Genomic DNA, 27151 nt, shown 5'->3' on the forward strand with positions numbered 1-27151 from the left:
ATGAGAAAAAAAAAGAAAAAGATGCAAAAGTGATTATAAACAACACTAAATGAACCAGTCCATGCCTTTTAGCCAACCTATGAAATGTAGATACTAATAGCTTTAATGATGAGAAGTGAACTAGATTAGGATTAACTGTATCAATTAGCTAAAGTATTATTAGGACTACAGAGATATATTTTAATGACATACTATTAAATTGAAATATGATAAATGAACTGTAAATTCTGTAAATGAACCTCCAATCTGTTCTACTTTTAATCAAGCAATAACATGCTGGTTTGGTTTCTTTAAACATTACAAGTGAAATTATAAAAATGTGGAGTACAGAAAGGAGAAGGTAGAAAAGAAGAATTAAACAAATGACAGTGCATGCAAAATTTAATTACTGATAATCTGCTATGAATATGAAAATTCCACAAGTTGAGTGATCCTTTGAATATTTAAACCTTGAGCAAATCTAAAATTACTAAAAATAATTTCATTTTATTTTTGCTCTCTTTTAACCTACCTCTTTTTTTTCTCAACTAACTGTCTGCAGATCTCCTGCCACCGGGTGTTCAAACTTTCCAGCTGTTCCTTCAGCACCTTAGCATCTGCTGTTGATGACTGCCCAATAATTTCTTCACCAGTTACGTTCAATGTTTTGACAACAGTTTGCTGTCTCCCAATGCCATCCTGAAGCTCCTGCAAAATACCCAACACATACACGTATTCATAAAGGTGTCAAACATGAGACAAAATGCTTCACCACATACTGGTCAGATGGAAAGTTTTTTGCTGTCCTCTGAATTCCAACTGAAAAAATCCAAAGGCTAGAGGACAGAAAGACACCTCATGTTTTTGTAATAAGTAACTTTCAATGCACCTCTACAGCCTTTTTTCCCCTCTTTTGTCTGCTAGAGATCATTACAGTGATCTTCAGCAGATCAATCAATAAGTAAAACTTGTGAGCAAATTTACTCCTTCACCCCCAAAGGTATACACCATGTTTATTTTATAGCCTATGAAGCACTGTAAAATTTAAAGTACACACTGTTTGGGGTTCCTAATAGGTACCAACACAAATAAGCAATGTTGAGGAAGTGAAAACTGATGACTTCTAGTGGTTCCATTAAAGAGCACCTTTGTCTCCATGTGTAAGAAGCCTGATAATCCCGCCCCTCATGGCTTTTTGAGGGTTTTGGGTTTTTTGGTGGGGTTGTTGGGGAACTACATTTCTATTATCACATAGATTTTTCTATTTACTCAACAGAATTTAAAACTGCCAAAAGATAATGAAGATGGAGAATTTTTCATGTTTTACTAAACACATTGTAATCTATTTTCTACACCTTTTATCATTAAAAAACTATCATACTTGTAGCTACCTTACCCCATACTTAAAAACAATACAGATCTGAGTTTGCAGCTTAGCTTTTAACACTGTATGCCTGTTTATGAAAGGTTGTATTTATAAATAAATCTTTTCATATTTTTAGTCATCAATAGAGCATGAGTATGTTTTTCCTTGAATTCCTCAAAATGTACAAGCAGGGAAGTGTAAAATCATTTTCAGCACTTCAATTGCTAGCTCCTAATTCATTCAACTGCAGAAAGTCAGTGTCAGCTAGGCACTGCGGTGTTTACCCACAGTCCTGGACAGAAGTTGCAGCCCATTTTATTATGCTTTGCTAGGATTAGTAAAGTTTTTCTGCTGGATATTAGCAAGCTACATGATCCAGTCGTGGCACATGAGGACACCTGCTGGTCCAAAGTGTCCCAGCACAGTTCGCTTTGCCTAGGGAACATTTAAGAATTTAAGATAACATCGTAGCAGAAACTGCAAGATCTTCTAAGAACAGGAAAAGCCTCATTCTTTGAGGTGTTAGATTTTCCTGTCTTTGTATGATGCACATCAATATAATAATATCTTGTGCAACGTTTGCCCGTTAATATAAGGTACACAGTTTACTATTAGGTGATAGCAGTAATGGTTAGGCGGTTTGTCTAAATGCAAATATTGTCTATTATTTTGAGGCTGAAAAAACACTGTTTTTTCCAGTGGACATCTCAGGTTTGATAACGTCCAGCTTAAAATTAGCATCTATTTTTTTGTACACACATGAAATACATGTCTGTATTTCGCACTGATTCCAGCACTAGGGCCTTTGCATAATGCAGTAGGGAGCATTACACAGTAAATCATAACACTAAGATGTATAGTCTTGGGAAAAATGTATCTCAGAGTAAGTGGCTTATTTCCAGTGAGGCACCTGAAACAATTTTGCTACTGCATGCACCTGCATGAACTTTAGATCCACAGCACTTACAGAAAAAATAACTTTGAAAAAAGCTTCTACATATACACAGCATGACTGTTCATTTAGAATAGGAGATCAAGGCAAGGAGAGCAAAGAAGGGAAATTCTTCTTCCTGAACTCTAATGGTTTTTAGAATTAAAATTTTTAGAATTTAGTGGTCCTCTCTGCACCAGCTTTTCTAAGTTACATAAGTAACCACTAGTCAGTACACTATTATAAAGTGAAATGGTAATTAAAAGTCCATTTAAATACTTGGAGCCCCTTTCCTGCATTCACAGCATCTTAAATTTGTTTGTCTCCCTCCCACAACATACGCAAAAAAAACAAAAAGAAAACACCACGCTTATTTCAATTGACACATAATTAAGCAAGGGAATCTTCTGATTTATCCTGTGGCATATTATACAACAGGACTTACTTACAAAGTAAAAAACAGACAATACCCTGCTCAGTGTCAGAGATGGTCGAACTTACAATCCCTAATGCCAAAAGGGAACTTTGCGCAGGATATGTAGGAGGAAGTGTGAACTTCCACCAGAACACAAGAGAAGGCTTCTGGCCATCCGGATTTCCAATGATCTTAAAGAACCCAATATGAGACTATTTTTTTTTCCAAGTACTATATGCATTGGACATTTTTTCACAAGATTAAATTGAAACACATGTACTGATGAAGTTCATCTAGATTCCACAGCTTAAGAAAAAGTAGATTTTTCTTGATACCAGGTACTTCACACACAGCAAATTTTGAAGACATTTAGGTTTTATTTATGTATAAAGTGGACAAAAGTGTTTTATCTGTTTTGCTGAAAGTCATGTTGTCACACACTCATCCCAGAGAAATAAAACACAAAGATGCTTTTCACAATTTACACTCAGTATCTAAAATTTGTCAACAGCTCAGATCCCTATTCATTGCACCTCTATCCTTGCTTCACACCTGCATGAGGGCAACGTGCTGTGAGCCTGGAAGAGGTTGGCTCCCATGGCCTTACAGCTTATGATGCTACAGAAAGAATATTGACACTGAATCTGCTTGTATTTTCAACTGACATTTCACCCCTTCATACAGAAATGGCAAAGCAAAAGGGCATATTGCCCTTGAGGTTCCCAGCTTACTCAGAAGGCCATCCATGATAGCTATACTTGCAATTATACAGTTTTGAATAACTTTATGAACAGAGTGAGCAAATAAACTTAATTAAAAATGAAAATTTACATATTATTACAAATAACTCAGAAAAGACAAGACCTCATCATATTCATGTACGGAGCTAATCACAATTACTTGGTTTAGTCGTAAATTAAGCATTATCAGTCTTTACCCACTTACTCAAATGGGTACCAGAATGGCATCATTTCTTTGACTTTGTTATTTCTTAGTTTACTTGTACATATATCATGCAAGTATCTCTGCAGTCTCATTTCCTCTTGTCAACAAATGAAGTAGCATTTTACTGTTAAACTTAACCAGAAACTATTCTATAAGCAACCTTATCAGCACTTTCCTCTTTTCATTGTAGTAGACAAATGTGCTTAACAATAATTTATTGTTATGGAAAAGCCCTGTAGTAACACGAAGAAATACCACAAACAAGCTAATTTTTGTCAGAGACATTGGCTGGCACAAAATGTTTTAAAGATTGTATTGCCTTTCGTTAGTTTAGGGTAAGCTACAGATCCTAAATGCATGTAAGGGTACTATACACCACTTTCAGAAATCTGTAATCTTGAATTTGACATTAATGTGCTGCTCTTCAGTCATTTATATAAATTTCTCTTCTGCCATTAATTGTATAAAAGCATAAGGTTGACATAAAAGTGTATCTACCAAAATGCAACAACATAAATCAGAGAAATGTGAAAACATTTGGTGGAAAACTATCCCCAAAACAATTTGCTATCCTTTGGTTACCAGAATTAATTTATCCATTAAGACTATGTACCTCTGTTCAAGGTTCCATTACAAATAAGGAAGAAATTAATTTTCCAGGCAGTTACATCACATAGATTTAATCAGGAGACATGTTACTGGCACTTTGTTAGGATTAAAACAATCAACAAAGAGTATGTGTTGCTTTCTAGCTGTTTTTGTTACAAGCAGCTATGCAGTCCTTGTTGTTTTGTGTGCATTTTGTTTGTTATCATATTATTATTATTATGAATTATGGAATCTCAGGACAGCTGACAGAGATGGAGGAGGCAAAAGACAGCAAAACATTGAAGGCAATGTTTGCTAAGGAGTTGACAATACTTTAAAGGAAAGTGCTTTCTTTTTAACATAAATTATAGAGGTTATTCTGATTTGAATGTTACTATCAACTCTGTGAAAAGAGCAGCATTTGAAAGAATTGGCAGTAGGCTCTGGGTAGATTCTACCTATAAAGCAAGACTGCGCTGTTTGCCAGTTTTACTGGGTTTGTACATCAACAGTACTTGAGCAACCAAAGGAAAAGACATTGTTGCAGACCTGTATCTTGAGTACATTAAATACTGTAAAATGAGAAGATTTCATTTTCACTTTGACTAAAATTGTTAATAAAATATTTTTTTTGGTATAAGCAACAGTGTGGGTACAGTGCAACTCTACAACTGTACATTTTAAGACGGATACAACTTCACATATTCTGATAAAAGCTTCTAATGAGAAAACGTCACAGATTTGTTTGAAAGTTTTGATATCTTCCAGACTTTATGCCTTGACTTTTTCCCTCTAGAAACAGTGACAAATTCATTCTTCATAAAACAAGCTATAAAGGCTGAAATTCCTGTATTTTACTTATACAAATTCTTCAGTCTATTCTGCTATCTTTCAAAAAGCAGTAGTACACTATACTTCAATAGCCTAATAACATCACATTACAGCTTGCTACAGTAATTCCAAGTTCTTGTCACTGCTGCCTCAATTTTGTCTCAATTTTCTTGCTTGTCAGAATGATCCAACTTGGAGCTTAGATATTGACTCTTGAAAACCTTTTGAATGCATCTGCTGAGGAACTACAATTCTAAAAGCTGCCTCCTAATCCCGCAGAGACATTCTGAAAATGTGCTTTCCATTTTTGTCTTTCCTTTCCTTTATCCTTGCCTGGACAAAGAGTTACAAATCCTCATTGGGTTTGTGTGACAAGGCTTTGGTAACTGGTGGGGTAGAGGGGTAACTTCTGTGACAAGCTGCTAGAAGCTTCTTCTGTGCCTTACGGAATCACTGCCAGACGGCTCTAAGATGGACCCACAACTGCCCAAGGCCAAGCCCATCAGCAACAGGTGAAAACATATTTAAAAAAGGGGAAAAAATTGCTGTGAGACATAATTGCAGGTAGGAGAGTGGAGTCAGAATCTGTGAGAGAAAAAGATCTGCAGACACCCAGGTCAGTGCAGAATGAGGGGAAGAGGTGCTCCAAGTGCTGGAGCAGAGATTCCCCTGCAGCCCATGGTACAGACCATGGTGAGGCAGGCTGTCCCCCTGCAGCCCATGAGGAACCACAATGGAGCAGGGGGAGACCTGAAGGATGCTGTGACCCCACGGAAAGCCCACACTGAAGCAGGCTCCCGGCAGAACCTGTGGCCCTGCAGATAGAGAAGCCCTCACTGGAGCAGGTTTTCTCGAAGGACTGGTGACTCTGTGGGGGACCCATGCTGGAGCAGTCTGTTCCTGAAGGACTGCATCCCATGGAAGGGACCCACACTGGAGCAGAGGAAGAGTGTGAGGTGGAAGAAGCAGTAGAGATGAAGCATTATAGATTGGCAAACACCCTCATTCCCATACTCAGTATTGTTCATGGAGAGAAGGCAGAGAAATTGGTAACAAAGTTGAGCCTGTGAGGAAGGGAAAGGTATGGGGGAGATGTTTTTAGATTTGTTCTTATTCCTTATTTTCCTACACTGATTGTGATTGGCAATAAATTAAACTGATTTCCCCAAGTCAGGTCTGTTTTGCACATGATGGTAATTGCTGAGTGACCTCCCTGCCTTTTTCTTGACCCACGAGCCTTTCGTTATATTTTCTCTCCCCTGTCCAGATGAGGAAGGGAGTGACACAGTGTCTTCAGTGCGCACCAGGCATCCAGCCAAGGTCAATCCACCACAAAAGCTGTGGGTCTTAAAAGCACTGAAAGAAAGACATATTATTGGTTCAAGTAAGAGCTAACCTTGGCAATTTAGTCATCCTATTAAAAATTTAGATAAACAGTATTGCCTTCAAATGCTGATTCTTTGCAATCAAACTAGCTCCTTGTGGTTATATAAAGATATTCATCAGGTGATTAATAAAAAAAAATAAAGACTGAATAAATAAATAAAAAACAAACAATAAAACTAAACACATTTCTTTCCCATTATTTTCAGTGAGATATAACTGTAAAAATGGGATATATTCCTTTAAATTTACATTTCACATCTCTTTCTAATGTGACGTGAAATTGTGATGAAAGTCATTTCAGAACTAAACTGTAAAGTGCACGACCAGAAGTCTATTTTGTGTTTCTAACCCAAATTACACAGTTGCTTCTTATTAATATATTAATTCAATTTAATTTTAAAATTGATTTAGAAATACTGCAGGGAAAAGAAGAGCCTTTTTTTTGCAAAAACTCCACTGCTGCTGCATACTAACTATTATGCTCTAGGTTAAATACATAAAATTGAACTGTAAGTCCAAAATCCTACTCACCGACTTTGTAGAATACATATATGCCACTGAAATATATTAATTTCCGCATTTATGTAGCCCCAAAATGCAAAGACAAACCTCTGCCAGGCAACTTTTCCATTTGCCTCTATACATAATAGTATGAAGTCGGGACTGTGGCCTGATTTGATACCTTGTTTAATCTGCAGTTTCTGATATTTACAACATATAGATATTTTACCTGCTCTGCAAAGCTGTAACTGAGCAATGTCAACAATAAGAAAAATTGTGTCCTTCATCTTCAATCTCTTTCCAACTATCACAAATCAAGATACATAATAGGTCCCAGCATTTTAAAAATAACAACATAGCATAGTTTCTTCAAACATAGCCTATTATTAAGTTTTCAAGGACATCAGTAATACTGATGGAATCACCTTAACATCAGGCCTGCTTTTTTAACTTGAAAAGTTATTTTAGTCCAACTCATTGTGAACACAGTTCTTTTTTTTTTCATATTTAAATAAATTGATTTTTCTTCAGTTAAAAATAGATAATTATTACATTCTTCCAATTTCATACCTTTTCCTGATTCTTACAGAAATACCCATACCATTGCATAAGCCAAGTTATTTCCTGTCTACCTCCTGCACTTCAAAACCTAGAAAACTTCATTTTCCTATGGAAACTATACCTAGAAAGTTCCACCTCTAGTCTTAAACTCAGCAGAACTGGAATAAATATGTGTACCTCATATACATATATGTAACATATACATCTCAGCACACTGTTTTCCTTTCAGTCATGATATTTAATCTGTTGCATATTACCTCTGTCTTTTGAAATTACTGGATTGTCATTTGACAGTGCGTCTGTCTATGAAAAAAAAAAAAATCCATTACATAAGAGTAGTATTCTGGAAATATTGAACAAGCTATATAAATGGACTCTTTAGCACTGGTCATTTTTAGTCTCCCTTTAAGATTAACTACTGCAGATACCACCCCTTTCAAACATTTGGGAGATTATTTCTATAACCTCAGCTGTCTGAGTTTTCATCCCCATCTTTCACACTTCATTTTAAAGCAACTTAAAATAGTAGATATAATTTTTTTTTAATCAGAAAATTCACATGGATTTTTTCTACATCACTAATATTAAAGAAAAAAAAACATACTTGTGACAGCCACGATAAGTGTTTCTGGATAGTTTTTCATTCATGGAAAGTGCAAAATCAGTCATGTACCAGATAAGATAGAAAAATCTACCACTAATCATGTTGTAGCTGCTTGTAAGAAAAAATCATGGCAAAAAGATCTGGAGCAGTGGACAGCATACACTGACTTGACTGCAATTGTAGCAAGTCATAAAGGAATAAACATATCCTGGGCAATAACCGGCCTGCAAAAGCGGCTTCCCAGTTGTGAAGGATTATTGTGGTCAGCAAGATGAGTTGGTTTAGGCTTGCAACTGTTTACATGCACACAGCTTCAAGTACATGCAGACAGCTTCAAGTGCAAAGCAAGTAAAATGGTATTAGATACCATGTACAGCCTCATTTAATTTACCTGTTGTATATGTCATTGCATTATGGCCTTGTGTTATGACAACATGAATAAACCACAGGTACTAGTTCAATGAGATAATGTAGGCAAAACTAAAAATAATGCCTGAAATTTCCATTAAGTTAATAACAGAACAAAATAAGCCAAGCCAGCAGAAACACTCATTCTTTCAAGAAGAGGAAATTGTCTGATTATAGAAACAAAGTTACTACTCTGCCTTGTGCTAGAAGTACACTATAGCATAAGGTCAACTGTCTTAAGACAGACCCCAAAAATCCCTATCAAATAATTTACCAGAGGATTTTGGCAGTCAGACTTAATTGCCTGCCTTGTGCTTCTTTCTCCTCCTCCTGTCACCGTTAAGGTAGCTTTTTCCCCAAGCCTTTGTACAAGGTTAACCAGTGGGAGAATGTCAGTGGCAAAATGCTAGATGACAAATCAACTGGCTTGTAAGCAGCTATCACGTTCTCTTCATTCTTCCTCTGTTCTGATTTTGCTGGTCCTTCCCTTGACTTTCCATCAACTCTAGATTCCCCAGAGCTGTTGCTTTAGCTCTTTTAGCACTGAGGAGAGGCTTTCTGGCCCAATCAAACTGTATTAATTTAAGGAGACTTGGCTTTAACCCCTGCGACCCCAGGTGTTTTTTGTATTTTCTTCAGTATCTAACAGATTTAGCTTAAGTATCCATCTTGTTCTTCTTCAGAGCATAATTATAGCATTTGGGGTCTGATCTTTTATTAATTCGAATGCTTTCCTAAGCATGCCAGAGTTGCTACTCAAGGGATATCTGATTTACATATTCCCATAATTTCATTTCTGATTGCTAAATACATCAGCTTGCTTCAAAGTAGTTGATACTATAAACATAGCAAGACTTTAGGAACTGACATTCACTGCATATTTAATAAACACATTTTTTCCCAGTACAGCACCACATTTGCAAAACACAAATCAATATGTTTATTAGAAAGTTTACTTTCAGTGAAAAACATGCATCTTGACAGGCTGATACTTTAGGTATCAGGATGTCAAGAGAAGAGAAGCAGGCTGAGTTCTAAACATCAAGGCAACAAAACAATACATTAAGCCCTCTATCAGTAGGAATGTATTTCAGTAAAATCAGCTGTGATAATTTTTATGGGCACTTGGTACTCTCTGCTGGCTTTGGCTCTTCTCACTTCTTCAAGAGGCAAAGTTGAAATAGCTGTATTAAATCTCAGATAAATAAGTGTTGAAAACAGTGAAATGCCAGGCTAAGGATGCAGGAAACAAACTGATTGAATAGTAATTCAGGAGACATTACTTCTTTTTCTGATGATGTGTCACCATTTCACAGACTTACAAACACAAACAGAAAAAAGACCTTGTTCACATTTATTTCTCTGTGGAAATATTTAAGAAGGTTATGGTGGTTTTCTAGAGATCTGACCCATACAAGAGTATGAACCAGAAGTGTGAAGCTGTAAGCCGTTTAATGCGCTTGGCTTCCCTGGCTTATGGATGCTGAGGGCACTTGGTAATACTCTGAATACTGCTCTAACAAAGTGGCTTTTGGAAAACTAAACCCTATACTTCTAACAAGTAACATTACATGGGGAAAACACGTGCCAAATTAAGTAAGAATAAGACTCCTTTTTGCTTTCTAAAGATAATGTAGAATGTCTGCTAACTTCCAAGCTTTAGTATTTAAGCATAAACATGAGTACAACTTTCCAAGTTTAGAAAAGATGAAGCAGGATTAAACCAGCACCATTACAGCTCACTGTGATGATATCCAATCACTATCACTGGCATCATCTGAGAATGAAAGCAATATACCAACACTATATTAATACTAGAGTATGTTAATACAAAATTACTTTAATAAAGCATGAATACAGTTTGTAACAGTATTAATAATAGACAAAATATACAGCATTATCTTCTAAATTTATCTGCAGGATCCTGCACATTGGAAAAGTACCGTGCTAAAAAAAATATTTAGGGAATTTTGTGTAGTTTCCTTGGATTTATTTACAAATTTCTACACTTAAATTTTACACTGAATTTCTCTGCTGGGAAATAGTTTTAATCAGCATGTTAGATTTTGCTTGAAATAAATATTTCCTTTTCAGATAAATAATTAATTTTTAGTGACAATATGTTCTTAAATGGTTTAAATTATTATTCTTATAATCATAAAATGACAAAAGCAAGTTACATTCCATCAAAGAACTGGGACAGGTAGAATACTTCAGTTCAACTCTAAAAAAAAAAAATCTAAGTGAAAAGTAAGTTTTACTACTTACGAGTCTCTCCCAAAATTAGCTTAAAAATACGTCTATATATACAAATAGTTTTGTCTACTTATTTTATATCTATGGTAAAATAATACAATAAACACACAAGAAGTCACCAGAAATAATAATATACTAGAGAGCTACTCAAATATTAGATAGCCCTAATAAAGTTATTTTCTGTATCACAGCACCTTTCATAGCAGCAGAAAATAGTTGTCAATAGCAAAAGAATTTATACTGGTTCAAAACTTATACATTGAATTCTAGTTGAAGGGCAAGAGAGCTACAGAACTTCTCGGTTGGTCAATAATTCACTAAAATCCCATTTACAAAGTTATATAAAATTAAATATTGCTAATAAAAAATCACTAGGAAATAGGAGAAACAACTTTAATTGATGATCTCTGAAGCCTTCAAAAATGATTTTGTCCCTTAAAAATGAAAATATACATAGTATATTCCACAAATATTTTGAGCAAAATGAAGTGCTTTTAGTTTCTTGAATAATTCTGACCAAGCTATTTTTCTAATTGCACATAATTCCACACCAATTTTAACACTAAGAAAATAAAGAAAAATTTTCTTCAATCCACCATGGTACTGCACACCTAATACACCATATACATTTTATAGCTTGTGGAGAAGGCTGGCTATGAAATTCTAACCTTAACATAAAAGAGCAAAATATTTGTTAAGATACAAAATCCACTTCTCTATTTCTATTTTTCTGCAGAATCACTAGTGACTACAGGATTGCATATGCATGCTTTAGAGAATCCACCATGATAAACAATTTTTCTGGACATGGAAAAGAAAATCAAATGTGGGGATTCAGTTTGATAAGAAGAGGTCTACCTGGCAACAATTCATAATATTTCGTTATTAAAAAAAAACAATGTACGCATGCAAACAGCCACATATTTCTTCTTCAGTCCATATTTGAAATGTTAGTGGTTTACTTTCAAGATTTGAAGGGTAAAGAATGGATCTTATCTAAGAACCCCTCCTCTACTCTTCAGCTCCTCAGGGAAGACTTCTCCATTGGCTTGCCAGGAACCATCCTATGTGCAGAAAAATGTCTGTGTGAGACACTTCACAATTTGAAATGCACTATTTATACAACTGCCAACCTATCCTGCAGACTATCTATCTTATCTGGGCTAAACTGCCAAAAAAAAAAAAAAAATTTAAAAACCCACCAAAACCAACACCCTCCCCCCCCCCCCCCCCAAAAAAAAATCATTCTTTACGAATGGACCGAACACAGTTTTTTGCTCTCCTTCTCCTCTACATCTCCTGTCCCTCCCACTGCAACAGCTCCAGCTCTTCCATCTCTCTGACAAGGCAGAGTAAGTATGCAATAGGTTGCAACCAAGATTCATTCGCTTATTAGCTTGTGGGCTGCTACTCAAGGGAACATTTAACTTTTGACCCATACTCTTCCCTCTCTCTGTGTGACAGCATTAAATCATTTCCTACACAGCTATTGATGTTTTAAGGCGCGTAGGAACTTAGTTATCTGGGCATCTCTGCTTCTGATTTGATGAACAGTGAATTCAAAAATCATTACAGACCATTCTATGAAAGCTAGACTGAAGACAACCAATGAAACCTCGTAATGTCCATTTACAGAGGAAAGCAGGCTGAAAAATCCCTCCAAGACCTCCCAGTTCATCAGTGAGAGGAAAAACAGAAAGGGAGGGGAGGGCCTAGAGCAGAACTCCAAACCTCACTCTCTGCTTGGCAAGGCTGAAGTCACCCGTCTATCCATGAAGCTCATACCTTTGAGAGGGATGTGGGAAAACCAGCTCAGCTATGGTTCCCAGACCACCTCTTTGTGGCTTGTCTGCTCTCTACTTTCCAGGAGAGCTAAGGAAGTTTTTGCGGGTTTTTTTTTTGTGTTTTGTTTGGTTGTTGGTTTTTCTTTTTACAGAAATCTCTTACTTTAAGTCTTCCAGGAGTATAGTATTAAAATAAAACATTGTTATGAAGCTGTCAGATGAAAATGCTTAAACCATCATTATTAAATCTGCCGTTCTCATATGCATATCCTTGAACAAAATTGCTGTTTCAGAAAACAGCAAACAACAGGAGAGAAAAATATCATCTCTTTGCATAAAGACAGATAGGAAGGCAGGATAAATACCATCCCATCAAAACATTTCATGAGTTTGTACAAATTAACACATTGATTAAAATGCAAAATTCCAGTGACCAGAGAGTGACCCAGGAAAGAAAGGGACTGTCCTTTGTTTTTGCTTTTTTGGATTTTGCTTTTAGCTTTTAAGGATTAAGAGCAAATATACTAAGTTTTCTATGAAAGCTAGTCTTGAAGCATCTCAGATGTTTCACTTTGCATGACAGTTATGCTCTAAATCTTCATTACTTTCCAATTAACGACACTGCTGATTGTCAAATACCACTCTCCCTTTTATGAAAATGTCTTACGAACATAATGCCGACCCTCAGATAGGAAGAAGGCTGCAGTAAGTTCTGGTGAGGAAATAAAAAACAGTAACCTGCAAATGAAGGTGAGAGGAGTCTTAATTCACTGAGGTCCTGCACAGTTTCTTTTATGTGAAATTGGACTTTCATAAGACAAAATAAAAGGTAAAAAGATATGATTTTGTCACAGCTTTCAGGCGAATGTGACCACCACTTTTTCTTATTCTAAACTCCTTGATTTCTGAAGGGTATAGAAATCAAGAGGATTATGTGAAGTACAAGTGACGATAAAAAACAAATTTTTATCTTTTTAAAACTTTCTCAGTCCATGATACTAGTCAAAAGTAATGCATTAGTCCGTAGAAAATCTGCATAGACTGAAGTTACATAATGCATTCTTCTACTGGCAAATCCAGAAGAGATCTATTTGTCCGGGTAAATAACCACACAGGAGTGATGGCAGGAGGATACTTCCCAGAAGGGCTGTCACTGATAACATGGATAGCACAATAGGATTTCAAACAAGAACACAGCTTTTGTAAATAATGTACACTCTTCAAGATTCTCTAGAGACATTAGACAACACAATTCCTTTAGACAGAGATCGTGCTTAAAATACTGTTTTTTTCAGTGTACATGATCTCCCAGGTGGCCAAGAAGTCCAACGCCATCCTGGCCTGTACCAGAAATAGCACAGCCAGCAGGGCCAGGGAAATGATCATCCCACTGGACTTGGCACTGGTGAGGCCACACCAAGAATACTATGTTCAGTAATGGGCCCCTCACTACAAGAGGGACACTGAGATACAGAAAAGGGCAACAAAGCTGGTGAAAGGTCTGGAGAACAAGTCTTATGAGGAATGGCTGAGGGAACTGGGGCTGTTTAGTTTGGAGAAGAGAAGGCTCAGGGGGGTCCTTATCACTCTCTACAATTACCTGAAAGGAGGTTTTAGGGAGGTAAGGGTCGGTCTCTTCTCCCAAGTAACAAGGAATGGGACAAGAGCTAACAGCCTCAAGCTGCACCAGGGGAGGTTTAGATTGGATATTAGGAAAAATTTCTTCACAGAGAGGGTGATCAGGTGTTGAAACAGGCTGCCCAGGGAAGTGGTGGAATCACCATGCCTGGAACTGTTCAAAAACTGTGTAGATGAGTCCCTTAGAAACAAGGTTTAGTGGTGGTCTTAGTAGTCATAGAATCATAGAATCGTTAGGGTTGGAAAGGACCTTAAGATCATCTAGTTCCAACCCCCTGCCATGGGCAGGAACACCCTACGCTAAATCATATCACCCAAGGCCTCGTCCAACGTGGCCTTGAACACTGCCAGGGATGGAGCATTCACAACCTCCCTGGGCAACTTATTCCAGTGCCAGTCCTGGGGTAATGGTTGGACTTGATGATCTTAAACGTCTTTTCCAACCCACTTGATTCTATGATTCTATGATCTCCATTAGAAATTTAAGTCAGACGAAAAGGAAGTCTTCCACGTGAAGTGGTTTGAATCCTAGGAGATGAGCATGATAAAAACCAGATATTTAAATAAAAAACAGTGTTTCAGAAAGCTATTCTTGACCAAGAACAGTGTTGTTGCCATTTTCTTATTTGAAATTGATTATTTTAAATCACCTCTAAATTTGTAAGAGAAAAAGGGAACTTTTACTTACAGGATTACACATTCTATTTTAAGTTCTCCATTTAAAGGTCCGGGAGGGGGAAATAAAAATCTGCTCAACCTACTCCTTGGATCACTGTAAATGTAGTGTAATTCAGAGTTTTAAGTCTAAAAAAAACCAGATAAGCTGTTTTTTTCCTATTTAAATAAGTGTTGGATTTTGAATTATTTTAATAATTCTGAATCAGTGAGAGGTTACTTGGTTGTAGAAGATGACATGTTATCTTTAACTGAAAATTGAAAAAAATACATTTAATTATAAAATTTTACCCATCTGTCTCCTGTATTTACATATTAGCTTCTCTTTCACACTTCACATCCATTGCTATAGCTTTCTTTTATCTGTTAGGCAGCATGGAAGGATTTTGCCGAGGTAAGTAAGAACAATATATTTATAAGACATAAAAGAGCTGTAGTATGGTCTTTTCCTTTTCACAGACTTTTTTCATCCTTATTGTTGCCAAGATTTAAGATACCTCTTTTTGACAGAACATCAGCCAAGGTAAAGGTAGCGTGTAAACATATAAGGCTTTAAAGGTAAATCACTCTTTCCACTGATCTCAAAGAAAATTCTACATACAGCAAGGAACAAAAAATTAGAACACAGATGAAAAGTAAATGTCTTTCACACTCATGCTTCAATGTTAACACATACACAGTCCTGTTTTCTGCTCTGAGGAAAGTGGTTAGAGTAAGTGTATTTGTGCTGTTTTCTCATCTTCATTACTAGTTTGTGTTAATGTGTTAATGTGCTGTAAAGAACAGTATGCAGTTCTGAAGTTTAATCTACATTTTACATAAATTTACCATTGATAATTTAGAAACACATGAACAAGACAAAAAAGCCAAACACAATAGGCCTGGTTCACGTCAATGTTATGCTTATTTCTTCACTGAAGATCTAGAAAGAGGTTTGTAAATTTTCTTTACCCACATTTAAGAAAATGGAATAGCAAATTTAGAACTTTTTCCTTTGTTTTTATTTTCTCTGACCTGTTTTCAAAATCTCATTTCCAACACTAACTATAATTTCAAAGTTCCCTACTGCTATAAAAATGACACAGAAATATATTTATAGGAGTTTAATGAAAGTTCTACTCGTGCTTGCAGTACACAAGCTTTGAAATGTCACACTTCTATTTTATATTGATGTAACAAAACATTTACACCAAAATGGTGTTTCAGTGTTTGGATACAGAAGTATGGTACCATGTTACTATTATTAATACCTCTTTCCTGAAGTCTTTAGTTGTATGTTCCTCTGAAATCTAGACATCTCAGGCTTACCTTGTTGAAGCAAGGTAATTGAAAACAAAAAGCAGTCTGACTTTCAGCATTGCTGGAATCTTCTGGTTACATTTATTTTGATTTTAACCTCTGCATCTTGCTGTTAAAGTGTTTAAATATCTGTCCCTTGTCCTATTATTCAACTGTTTGATATATATTTTTAGCCACATTTCATAAGAAAAAAGCCCAAGGTACTCTTTAAAAAAAATAAATAAAAATCTCAGGGATGCTTTTTACCTTCTTCTATTAAAGGCACATATTAAGTTGTCTTTATCATCTCTCTGAGCCATTTCCATTCATTTTCGTACTGCCCACTAGATAGCCAGCATAAAGCCATTTTCTGAAAAGTAGGCTACAATTTAAGTATTAAAATATTTTCTTTAAATTTCATTAGCTACCATCACATTATGTAAAATTTCAGAACTTTATGAATGTTTGAAAAGCATCTGATCAATTTCTTAGAGTTATCTTGCTTGCCTTTCCATTTTCTAATTTTGGCTGAAGTAAGATGTATGTGAAAACAGAATCCCTTGACAAACTGGACTAGTCATGAGGACTGTAATGGACTGAATACCAGTATTATGCACCACTTTGCCCCATTGCTGATCTATTATGCTCAACATAAAGGCACAAATGAAATCATGTGGTAGGTATGGCTTGGAACTCCCAGGAACTAGAGAGGATTATTGTAAAACCTTGGTAACAGTCATAGTCAAATTTAGAATGCAATAAAGAACAGCAGGGGCAGGGAGGTGGAGCAGAAGCTACTATTATTAGAGTTTGGAGTATGGCTGCTTCAAGAGGCAGGCGGATTTAGGGGGTGGGGGGGAAGATAACACACTGTTACTGAAAGATAATTCACTAGACCTGGTCAGGAGGACTTGGTTACACTAAGTAACTGCAATCTGTATTAAACAAAGATGTGCTTAAAGCTTCTCCAGATGAATCTACTAGGCAGTTGTAACATGTCACAGTACAGTGCAGACAGAGACAACCTAACAGTAAACTGACTTGCTCAGGTACAAACTATGGACTACTCAGAGCTGCTCAAAACTAGCCTTATTGTGTAGGTAGTCCTATGAGACACATAACAGGGGCAGATTGTATTCTTTTAGAAAGGGAACTCACCATTAATACCTTGCTTCCCCATCCCCTCCCCTCCCCCCAACTTTTTTTTTTTTAACACTGAGACTCATTAAGAATTTGTTCTGTCTTTAGAGAGAAAAGAAAGTAAGAAAAGTTAAAAAGTTTTCCCATATCATTTCTGTCCCTCACTTTTAAGATGAGCCCATCTGGAAAGTTTCAAGCCCAGCTTGATTTTTATGTGCATAAGCCAGAGAGGTACAGTATCATCGTTTCTCATTAAAAATAAAACATCTGCATGAGGCTTTAGAGTAAAAAATTCAACTAATTCATCATCATGCCCTGACAATATTGAAAACCTGATGCATTGTAAAGTCTCACATCTAATGGGTAAATCAGGTTTCACTAAGAATAGAAGCACTGAGGTTTTATTGTAAAGGGAGCTGTTTCCACACTGGCTACATGATTAATGTAGCTTTTATAGACTTTACATAAAACCAAGACATATTACTGTTTGGGGATCAAGCTAACTTTAAAGAGAGGCTTCTTAAGGAAATTTGATTGCCAGGATAAAAGCTAGTCATTACCAAATTTCTCTTTATCTCTAATGTGGTTTTGGGAGGGGCTGCTACATGATTCTGATGCTTCAAAACTCAATTCTTTGTCACATTCAGTCTTTGCCATATAAACATTCAAAAAAAGAACATCCCCAATCTTTAATCATTACAAAAAAAAAAAAAACAAACACAGTACCTTGACCTTTTATTTTAAAGTTAAATGGAGTGACATTAAAAAAAATTAAATTAGTTCTTCCTCATTTCCATAATATCTTTTAAAAAGCCTTGCCTAGCCTGGAGTATATGTCCTATTTCTTTATCTTTCTTGATGACCCCTCATGCTTGCAAGTCAGCTCATTTTTCTCAGCTGAAGACTGCACCCTACTGCTGCACGAGCCCTAAATTTCAATTAAAATCTAGGGCATCATCACTCATTCTTATCTGAAGCAGGCTGCCAATCAGTGCGATGCCAGAAACTGCATGCGAACTAGTATCGAAGGATGATACCGTTATACACATCACCATCCAGTATGGAAAAGAATTCTACCTGCACAATACATAATCACATACAGTACACTGAGAATCTTAAAAACATTGGGACTGCTGTAGGATGTTCTCATTAATTCTTCTGCAACAGCAAGTCTTATTTAAACAGCAATTTACCAGTAGGCAATTAGCTTCTCAAAGAACATTTTTATTAAGTTCACTTCACAATGAAATGATCTCTCTCATCAGCTATTGAATATTTGCTAGTTAAAGCAGTATTATTATAAATTAATGCATTACAAGTACCTACGGGTATTTAAACTTGTCAATGTGTTTAAGCTTCAGGTTTCTAAGTTCCTCTTCTTCAGGCTGATTCTTAAGCAGTTCGCATAACCAAAGCACATGGACACCTTTCAAAAGTGTTTTAAGTTAACTGGGCCCATTCCTGCTTTCATCTTTTCCACTTTGCAAGGAGAATTCATATGTGTGTCTGCATATAGATGTGTATGTATACACACTTAAGAGTACACACAATTCTATATCACTGTATAATTTTTACATTCTATACAGTGGCAGATGTGTATAATACATTCTATAATACAGCAGATGAACTTCAATCTTGTCATGCTACTTTGTTGCATCACAGCTGCTATTTAACTGTCATCTCCACCCCTCATTCTATAGCATGGTGATGTTTTTTTGTATTTTGACCCCAAGACCTAACACACCTACAAGTCAGAAACCAATACTTTAATTTAGCATTACATGCAATGGATATCCTGTGTGCACTCATATACAGAATGGAAGAGAAGGCTGATGCGGTTGCAAATGCTGTTGAAATGGACTGCAGTGCTCTATGTAGAATTGGCTGAACTGACCTGTTGGCTAACACCTCTGTGGCTCAGTAGACAACTTTGCTCTTGTCTGGGCAAGAGGAAAATACAGAATACCTAATTGCAGTCACCTCAGGATCAGACAGTCCTGCAGCAATCTTCACCTGAGAGGATTTGCCAGTAGCAACTACTGCTACAAATGAGCTCAGCATTGAAGAGAAATCTAAGACTAGATTGCTGGCTGAACTGATCTGGTTTGGTAATTCATTATTTGTTATATGCATTTGTTGCTACAGCCTTTTTTTTTAACATTTTAAAGCTGTTTCACAATTACGACTTTCACAATGGACTATTACTAACTAGGTTGGACATATACACCAGGCAGTATCATAAGTGTTCTGAATTGCAAACCAAGCTTTCATTGACTGGCATAAAAACAGGCGCATTAGAGAGTACATTATCTTTTCCCATTCAGCAGGCTAGCAGCACTTTGGAAAAGAAGAAAGGTCAGAGAGCTTAAAGAAAACATGTTAACTTCTGAGGCAGGTAGTGGAAAAAAATTAAGTCCTTTAATGATTAAAACATAACATTAACAGAATCCAGGCAGAATGAATCCAGTTTAACCAGGATTCTGCCCACAGCATGGCTTTCTGCTTTGGGCAGCATGTCACACAAAATGCTGCCACCAATTTCAGTAGTCTTCCCACACTATGTCTTTCCCTAGTGGTTCCACATTTACACTTATTGAACATATATGGGTCAAACAGAAGCCATATAACAATGGAATAATCATTGGATTTATATTTCTGCAAACAGGTTACATGGGGAAGTCAACAAATTTACAAGATGAAATACAGAACAGCTTGTACGTGGTTTCATTGCGTAATCAAGAACAAAGTAGTCTTGTCAATTTCAAACCTTTTCTTGCAGCTGATTTCAGAAGGCACCATAGGGAAGGATGAAAGGCACCTTGATTTTTATTATGAGAGTTTTACACCATTATTAGAATTTCAGCCCCACTCCATGATTTTTCTGCTTAGGAGAAGGATGCTATGTTCTCTAAGGAAACAACTGTTTTTCAAAAAGCCTATAAATAAATACAGCTAGTAGCATCAATAAGCCTAAATGAAATGGCACTGTAATACTTCTTTAAAAAAAAAAAAAGAAAAACAAACAAAAAAAAAGAGAAAAATCAAATAAAACCTCTGGTTTCAAACAAAGCATATCCATTGTAATCAATAACGGATTGTTTCACTGTGGTTTTTCCTCTGGAACATGTGTGTAGCTTATTTTATTAATTATTTGGAAGCTGAATTGTCTCTTTCAATATCTGCTGAGCACTAAGCATGTTTTTCATGGAATGTAGTTGAAAAATATCACACAAACACCTAAATATTATCACTGTTTAGCTTGTTAGAGAGAAGTATATTTCAAAATAGCACAAGTTACATTCTCTGTAACAAAATTTATATATTTAAAGCACCCTGCAAGAGCAGGAATCAGGGACTGAAGTAGCTGAATTTGATTTAAAACCTCAGTAGACAAAGTTCTGTACTTTGCACAGCTTTATACATTTGTTATATTGGAGACTTAATGATCTTTTGCATCCATAGACCCATTATGATGTTGCCATTACCTTCCAGTTATTACTCAGAATACGCCTGACATAATTTTAACAATTCCACGCAGCACTCTTAATCCTTAGTGAAATCTAGATGTTAATTAATTCAAAAGAAATTAGTAGTCATCTCAAATTTTCAAACCTTTATGAAGTTTATGTGAACTAATGTTGCAATTCACTTCAAGTAACTAATCTTCCATTCCTGCCCCTGTCTCTGCTAATGATAAAGCATTTTTAAGACCCATTGGTGATGAATCAAGAACAGTTTACAAAAATACTTGCTAAGACATAACTGTGTTTTATAATTAGGCCCAGAAGAAACTGGTCTTTTTAGTGTCAAAATGCTGTGTTCCTTAATTGAAGTTAGTTTACAAGCCATTGGTTAAACAAATGCAAAATATGTACATTTTTTTCTAATAATTTTTAGGATTTTATTTTTTTATTTTTCCAGTTGATTGGTATTCTTATTTTGAAATAAAAGTGCCTGTGTGCCTACATGCTGCTTTTAACAAAACTGTTTAAAAGGAAATCTTCCATCTTACTAATTTATTCTTCCTGCATTGGTAGGAAACCAAAAGACTTTTTTTTCCCCACAATATATTTATTCCAGAATATTTGCTTGAGTAATGCAACATGTGTGTAGCTTCTCAATGCAGAAATTTATCACTGAAAAGATATTTAGAGAAACCCACTTGCTAACAAATTTATGTTGCCTATATGAACCCATTCTAAATAATCACAGTCACACCTTTCCGAGTTTCCTAAAGCAATATGAATTTTTGACTTCTTTCCAGCCACCTATCAGTCATCACTTTGGCATCAGTAATTTTAAGGTGCACTAGCCCATTTCAAGCAGATCAGGAAAAAAAGAGGTCAAAAAGATAATTTGATTCCTATTTATTATGTAAAAATTGATGTTCTACTACTAGAAGAGACCCCAAATCAATGCCAACCCCTCCCAACAGAAACAGACTGTTGTATGAGAGCAATAATTTTATACTTTATGATACCAGTAGCTAGTCAGTCAAATCTTACTCCACTTGCCAGAAATGGCAGGATACGCTTCCCTTGCCTGTCCACAGTTAAGGGGCAAGGGCTAAATGTCAAGGTTCTTTGAGAGGAGGGAAAAGGCCTTGCAAGAAAGAAATTGCAGGTAATTTTAGCTCATAGGTGGGGTTTGTGCTGAACAAAGCTGCAGGAATCCCAGATGTGCTACTTGCACTGCTCATGACATGCTTGCTCATGCTTTAAATACATTTTTTTCCCCAATCATGTTAGTTTTTTTCTTTACTTGTACAATTTTTTTAGAATGCATTGTTCCCATGCAAAAGTAATTGCTACAAAAATAAATGTGTTTGAAAGTAACAGGAAAAATATTTATTTACATAAGTCCCTGCTGAGAAAAATAAGATATAAATTATGTTTTTCTTTTTCCATATGTGGTTGCAAGCAGAAAGAAGGAAGGAAGGAAAAAAGCAAGGAAGTTCACCACAGCAGCAGAGAAAACTGTGGGACTGAAAGTACACTCTGAACATTTCTGACACTTAGGTGCTGCTAGGATTAGAGGACCCTATAAGTGAGAGTAAGAAGATCTTACATAGAGCAACCAGTATGGTTTAGTTAGGGCGTTATCTTTTATCTTGCAGCTCCCATTCTCCAAATCTGTAGAGAGGTAGATGGTACTATCCAACAACAACAAAAAAAAAAACTCCAAAGGAATTTAAGATATGTCCCTCCAACTATCAGAGTTAAGTAGCTTACATACTGAAGCATAAGATTTGCTGTAATTTCTGGAGTAGTTAATAGCAGAATACAATTGTCTAACCCATTTAACAGCTACACAGACAATTGAATTAAATGTCCTGCAACACGGAATACCACAGATTGACTGAAAGTATTGTAAATTAGATACATAAATGTATTTTTCTGCGGTGCTGTGTCTATTCTGTCCCACATTAGAACAAGCTGTAGGTATGGTTTGACTAGTTTGCTTTGTTTTTCTCCTGTAATTGCAAAAAAATACAAAAAAAAAAAAAAACACCCCCCAGGCATGTTCATATCTGATGTTTCTTAACTAAATTAACTTTTTAAAATCTGAAATACAAAAATTGTGCTATATCCATTAGTTTTTTGCTTTGCTTTCTGTATTGTTTGTCAGGTATGGTGGATCTTTTTGGTACAGTGCAATAACTATCAATGAAGATACACAATAACCAATAGCAATATTCTATCCATTTTGCCACACCAATCATCCCATTTGCCCTCATCTCAAAACATTACAGCATCTTTGCCAGGTACCTTCATCAGTTTGTCAAAATGGAGCTAGATCAATATTAATTTCTGCATTTAAATTAGTAGCTTAATTCAATCTTAACCATTCATTCCTATCCTCTGCTGCCTTTTCATGTGCACAGGATTTATTGGTTGTTTTTAATCCTGAAAAAAATCCTATCCAGTTTACCACACGGCAGCACAACATTTTACATCAGCACAGCTTTAACAGGTACCAGAAATCTGGAGGCAGCTGGGGATTGATGAAGCCTGTTTTATACTACAGGGGAAGAATACCTGGGAGTTTATCTATGCTGCAGTTCTGCATATCTTTTGACATTGCTATATGCAGGATTTCTGTAGTTACTCCTTAACAAAATACCAACATTACAAGTCCTATAGGTCTACATGCAAATACCCTCTGTCTTGCCATCCTTTCATACTATAAAGACAGCTGCTCCACCATCTAGCTGTACAGAGCAGGCTTGTCATGCACACATGCACAGGAGGGAAAACAGGAGAATTATTTTTTTCTGAAATAACATCAGAGGCACAAACTAGCAGCAGTGCTGCAATACATCACAAGTCTCCTTCCAATCCCCACTGTGTCTTCCCCGGAACAGCAAAGGGAGTCCACCAGTGATGTCTCTTATTGTCAAGAAGTCACTGCTGGGCAGTAGCTGTCCCAGCTGGGTACCCAAGGTGATCTGCCCTGCTTAGTACAACTGAGATCCATCCAGCCTTAGGAGGGATGCAGAGTCCACAAGGAAACCTTTTCTGAACTTTTCCTCCTGATACATGGTGAGAGGAAGCAGCGGTTGGGAGGACAGTCAGGTGAGCAAAGACCCTGTGTTAATCACTCGGCTCAACTGGAGCACCTCATTCAAAAATATCTGATACTGTAGGCTAGCTAAACTTTAGAGCAGTGAAGTCCAAAGCAGGTTTGCCATCTTCTTCATCAGTTTCACAATAACACAATAAACACATTTAGTCAGAAGATGGTCTTTTCCCTTCCACTGCAACCATCAGATACAGAAATGCTTAATTTATATACAATGAGAACCTTATGAAAGCTTTCAAAAGGTTCAGGTATGTATTTTTAATTTTTATTCTGCTTCTGTACATACTTTTGTAGATGAGGTCTAGAAATGTTTTCCCTACACTTCACTGAAAGTAAGAGATTAAAGAAAACTTTTGCTTGGTAAACCAACACTTTCATGGGAACTGAAAGGCATGAAGAGTACGACCATTCAACTTCTTACAGAAATTCCATCCTTAAGATGGTAAAAGATATTTCTTAGAAATAAAAACTTAAACTCCCAAACTAAATAAAATAAATCCACCACACCACCTTTTAGAAAAGCGTGAGCTTGAACCGTTAGGATTGGGGTGCATGGAAGTTGCCTAATATTACACTAATGACAAAATTTGGGTGATGTACTTTATTACTGAAGAATAGAATTTGGTCAAGCTACGACCATGTTAAAGATTTGGGAGGGCTAAGAATGGCTGGATGATTAAAGTATTAGCAAGCATTATTAAAGAAAACCTGTTATTCACTATTGTTTGAGTTTGTTTTCTTTAATTTTCTTCTTTTTAGTCCCCTGTTAGAACTCATTTAAGAGGGAAATGTTTTGGTGCTTTCTGGAAGAAATGGAGGGGGGTGCAAAAGAATAATCCAGCCCATAGAGAAGGAGAACAGAGAAAGTGAGCCTCCTTCAGCTGCTTTAGTGTCAGTGTTAACAGACAACAAAGAGACATTTTCAAAAAAAAACCCAACCCAACAACCCAAAAAAAAAAAAACCAGAAGGAAGTGCAGCAGGAGGGCCAGGAGACCTCCTTGGATGGATAAGGAGCTCCTGAGGAAAATTCAAATGAAAAAAGAGGCTTATAAAAACTGGAAGCAAGGACAGGCAGACTGGGAAGAATACAGGGATGTTGTCTGAGAAGCTAGGGACCAGGTTAAGAAAGCTAAGGCCCAGTTGGAATTAAACTTGGCTAGGGATATTAAGGATTACAGGAAGGGATTCTACAGGTACCTAGCAAATAAAAAACAGACTAGGGACAACGTAGGCCCCCACAGGAAGCTCTCGGGAGAACTGGCTACACAGGATTTGGAAAAGGCTGAGGTTCTGAATGACTTCTTTGCCTCGGTCTTCACTGGCAAAGACTCTGACCAAACCACCCAAATCATGGAAGGCAGACGCAGGGGCTGTGAGAATGAAGACCTTGGGCCCACTGTACGAGAGGAACTGGTTCGAGACCATCTTAAAAATCTGAACGTGCACAAGTCTATGGGTCCTGATGAGATCCATCTGTGGGTCCTGAAGGAGCTGGCAAATGAAGTTGCGAAGCCACTGGCCATCATATTTGAGAAATCATGGCAGTCAGGTGAAGTTTGTGATGACTGGAAAAAGGAAAATATAACCCCCATTTTCAAGAAGGGGAAAATGGATGACCTGGGGAATTACAGACCAGTCAGTCTCACCTCTGTGCCTGGCAAAATCTTGGAGCAGATTCTGCTGGAAGGCAGGCTAAGGCACATGAAAATCAACAAGGTGCTTGGTGACAGCCAGCATGGCTTCACTAAGGGGAAATCCTGCCTGACCAATTTGCTGGCCTTCTATGGTGGGGCTACAGAACTGATGGACAGGGGTAGAGCAGTTGATGTCATCTACCTGGACTTGTGCAAAGAGTTCGACACTGTCCCACACAACATCCTTGTCTCTGAATTGGAGAGACATCAATTTGATGGATGGACTACTCAGTGGATAAAGAACTGGCTGGATGGCCGCACACAAAGAGTTGTGGTCAATGGCTCAATGTCCGTCTGGAGACCAGTAACGAGTGGTGCCCCTCAGGGATTGGTGGGATTGAGTGCGCCCTCAGCAAGTTTGCTGATGACACCAAGCTGCGTGGTTCGGTTGATACGCTGGAGGGAAGGAATGCCATCCAGAGGGATCTTGACACGCTTGTGAGGTGGCTGATGCCAACTTCATGAAGTTTAACCATGCCAAGTGCAAGGTCCTACACCTGGGTCGGAGGAATCCCAGGCACAGCTACAGGTCGGGCAGAGAAGAGATTCAGAGCAGCCCTGCAGAGAAGGACTTGGGGGTGTTGGTTGATTAGAGAATGAACATGAGGCGGCAGTGTGCGCTTGCAGCCCGGAAAGGCAACCATACCCTGGGCTGCATCAAAAGGAGCGTGACCAGCAGGTCGAAGGAGGTGATCCTGCCCCCTCTACACTGCTCTTGTGAGACCTCACCTGGAGTATTGTGTGCAGTTCTGGTGTCCTCAACATAAAAAGGACACGGAACTGTTGGAAAAAGTCCAAAGAAGGGCCACGAGGATGATCAGGGGACTGGAGCACCTCCCGTATGAAGATAGGCTGAGAAAGTTGGGGCTGTTCAGCCTGAAGAAGAGAAGGGTACATGCAGACCTCCTAGCAGCCTTCCAGTATCTGAAGGGGGCCTACAAGGATGCTGGGGAGGGACTCTTCACTAGGGACTGTAGTGATAGGATAAGGGGTAATGGGTTAAAACTTAAACAGGGGAAGTTTAGACTGGATATAAGGAGGAAATTCTTTCCTATTAGGGTGGTGAGGCACTGGAATAGGTTGCCCAGGGAGGTTGTGAATTCTCCATCCCTGGCACTGTTCAAGGCCAGGTCGGATGGAGTCTTGGGTGGCATGGTTTAGTGTGAGGTGTCCCTGCCCATGGCAGGGGGGTGGGAACTAGATGATCTTAAGGTCCTTTCCAACCCTAACTATTCTATGATTCTATTCTATGATTCTATGAAACAAACCAAACAAAAAAAAACATCGATTCTAGATCTTTGTGTATAGAATTACAATAAAGCTAATTGCTCTCTCACTTGAACACCAGAGCTAATCTTTCTCCTTAAATGAGAACCCAGCTGTGATTGTCTTATCACTTTTTCCATACACAGTGTTACGTGTGTGAAATGTATTTTCTGCAAATAATTGCTATGTCATACATAGCCCATGTGTCACACATATGTCTATATGTTTCTCTGTGTGTGTGTCAATTTAAATAGTTTAACCCTTTGCATTTTTCTATGACCTTGTTTATGGATAACCAGTTGTTTAATATCTTAAATCCCCA

At 37.2% G+C, this 27151-nt stretch overlaps 1 protein-coding gene across 16 annotated transcripts in view; it reads right to left on the reverse strand.

Moving 5' to 3' along the window:
* Positions 1-27151, reverse strand: part of DMD (dystrophin) — a 1205254-nt gene that overhangs the window by 401700 nt on the left and 776403 nt on the right. For all 16 annotated transcript variants that reach the window (XM_061453343.1, XM_061453346.1, XM_061453349.1 and 13 more), the window contains one exon: positions 512-687. In XM_061453343.1, coding sequence (XP_061309327.1) covers positions 512-687 — 176 coding nt within the window. The remainder of the gene's footprint in view (positions 1-511; positions 688-27151) is intronic.

This window comes from Pezoporus flaviventris, unplaced genomic scaffold, assembly GCF_033815535.1.
Source record: "Pezoporus flaviventris isolate CSIRO_AGI_PZ_B2104156 unplaced genomic scaffold, CSIRO_AGI_Pfla_v1 ptg000015l, whole genome shotgun sequence".
In the NCBI taxonomy this organism is placed as follows: Eukaryota; Metazoa; Chordata; class Aves; order Psittaciformes; family Psittacidae; genus Pezoporus; species Pezoporus flaviventris.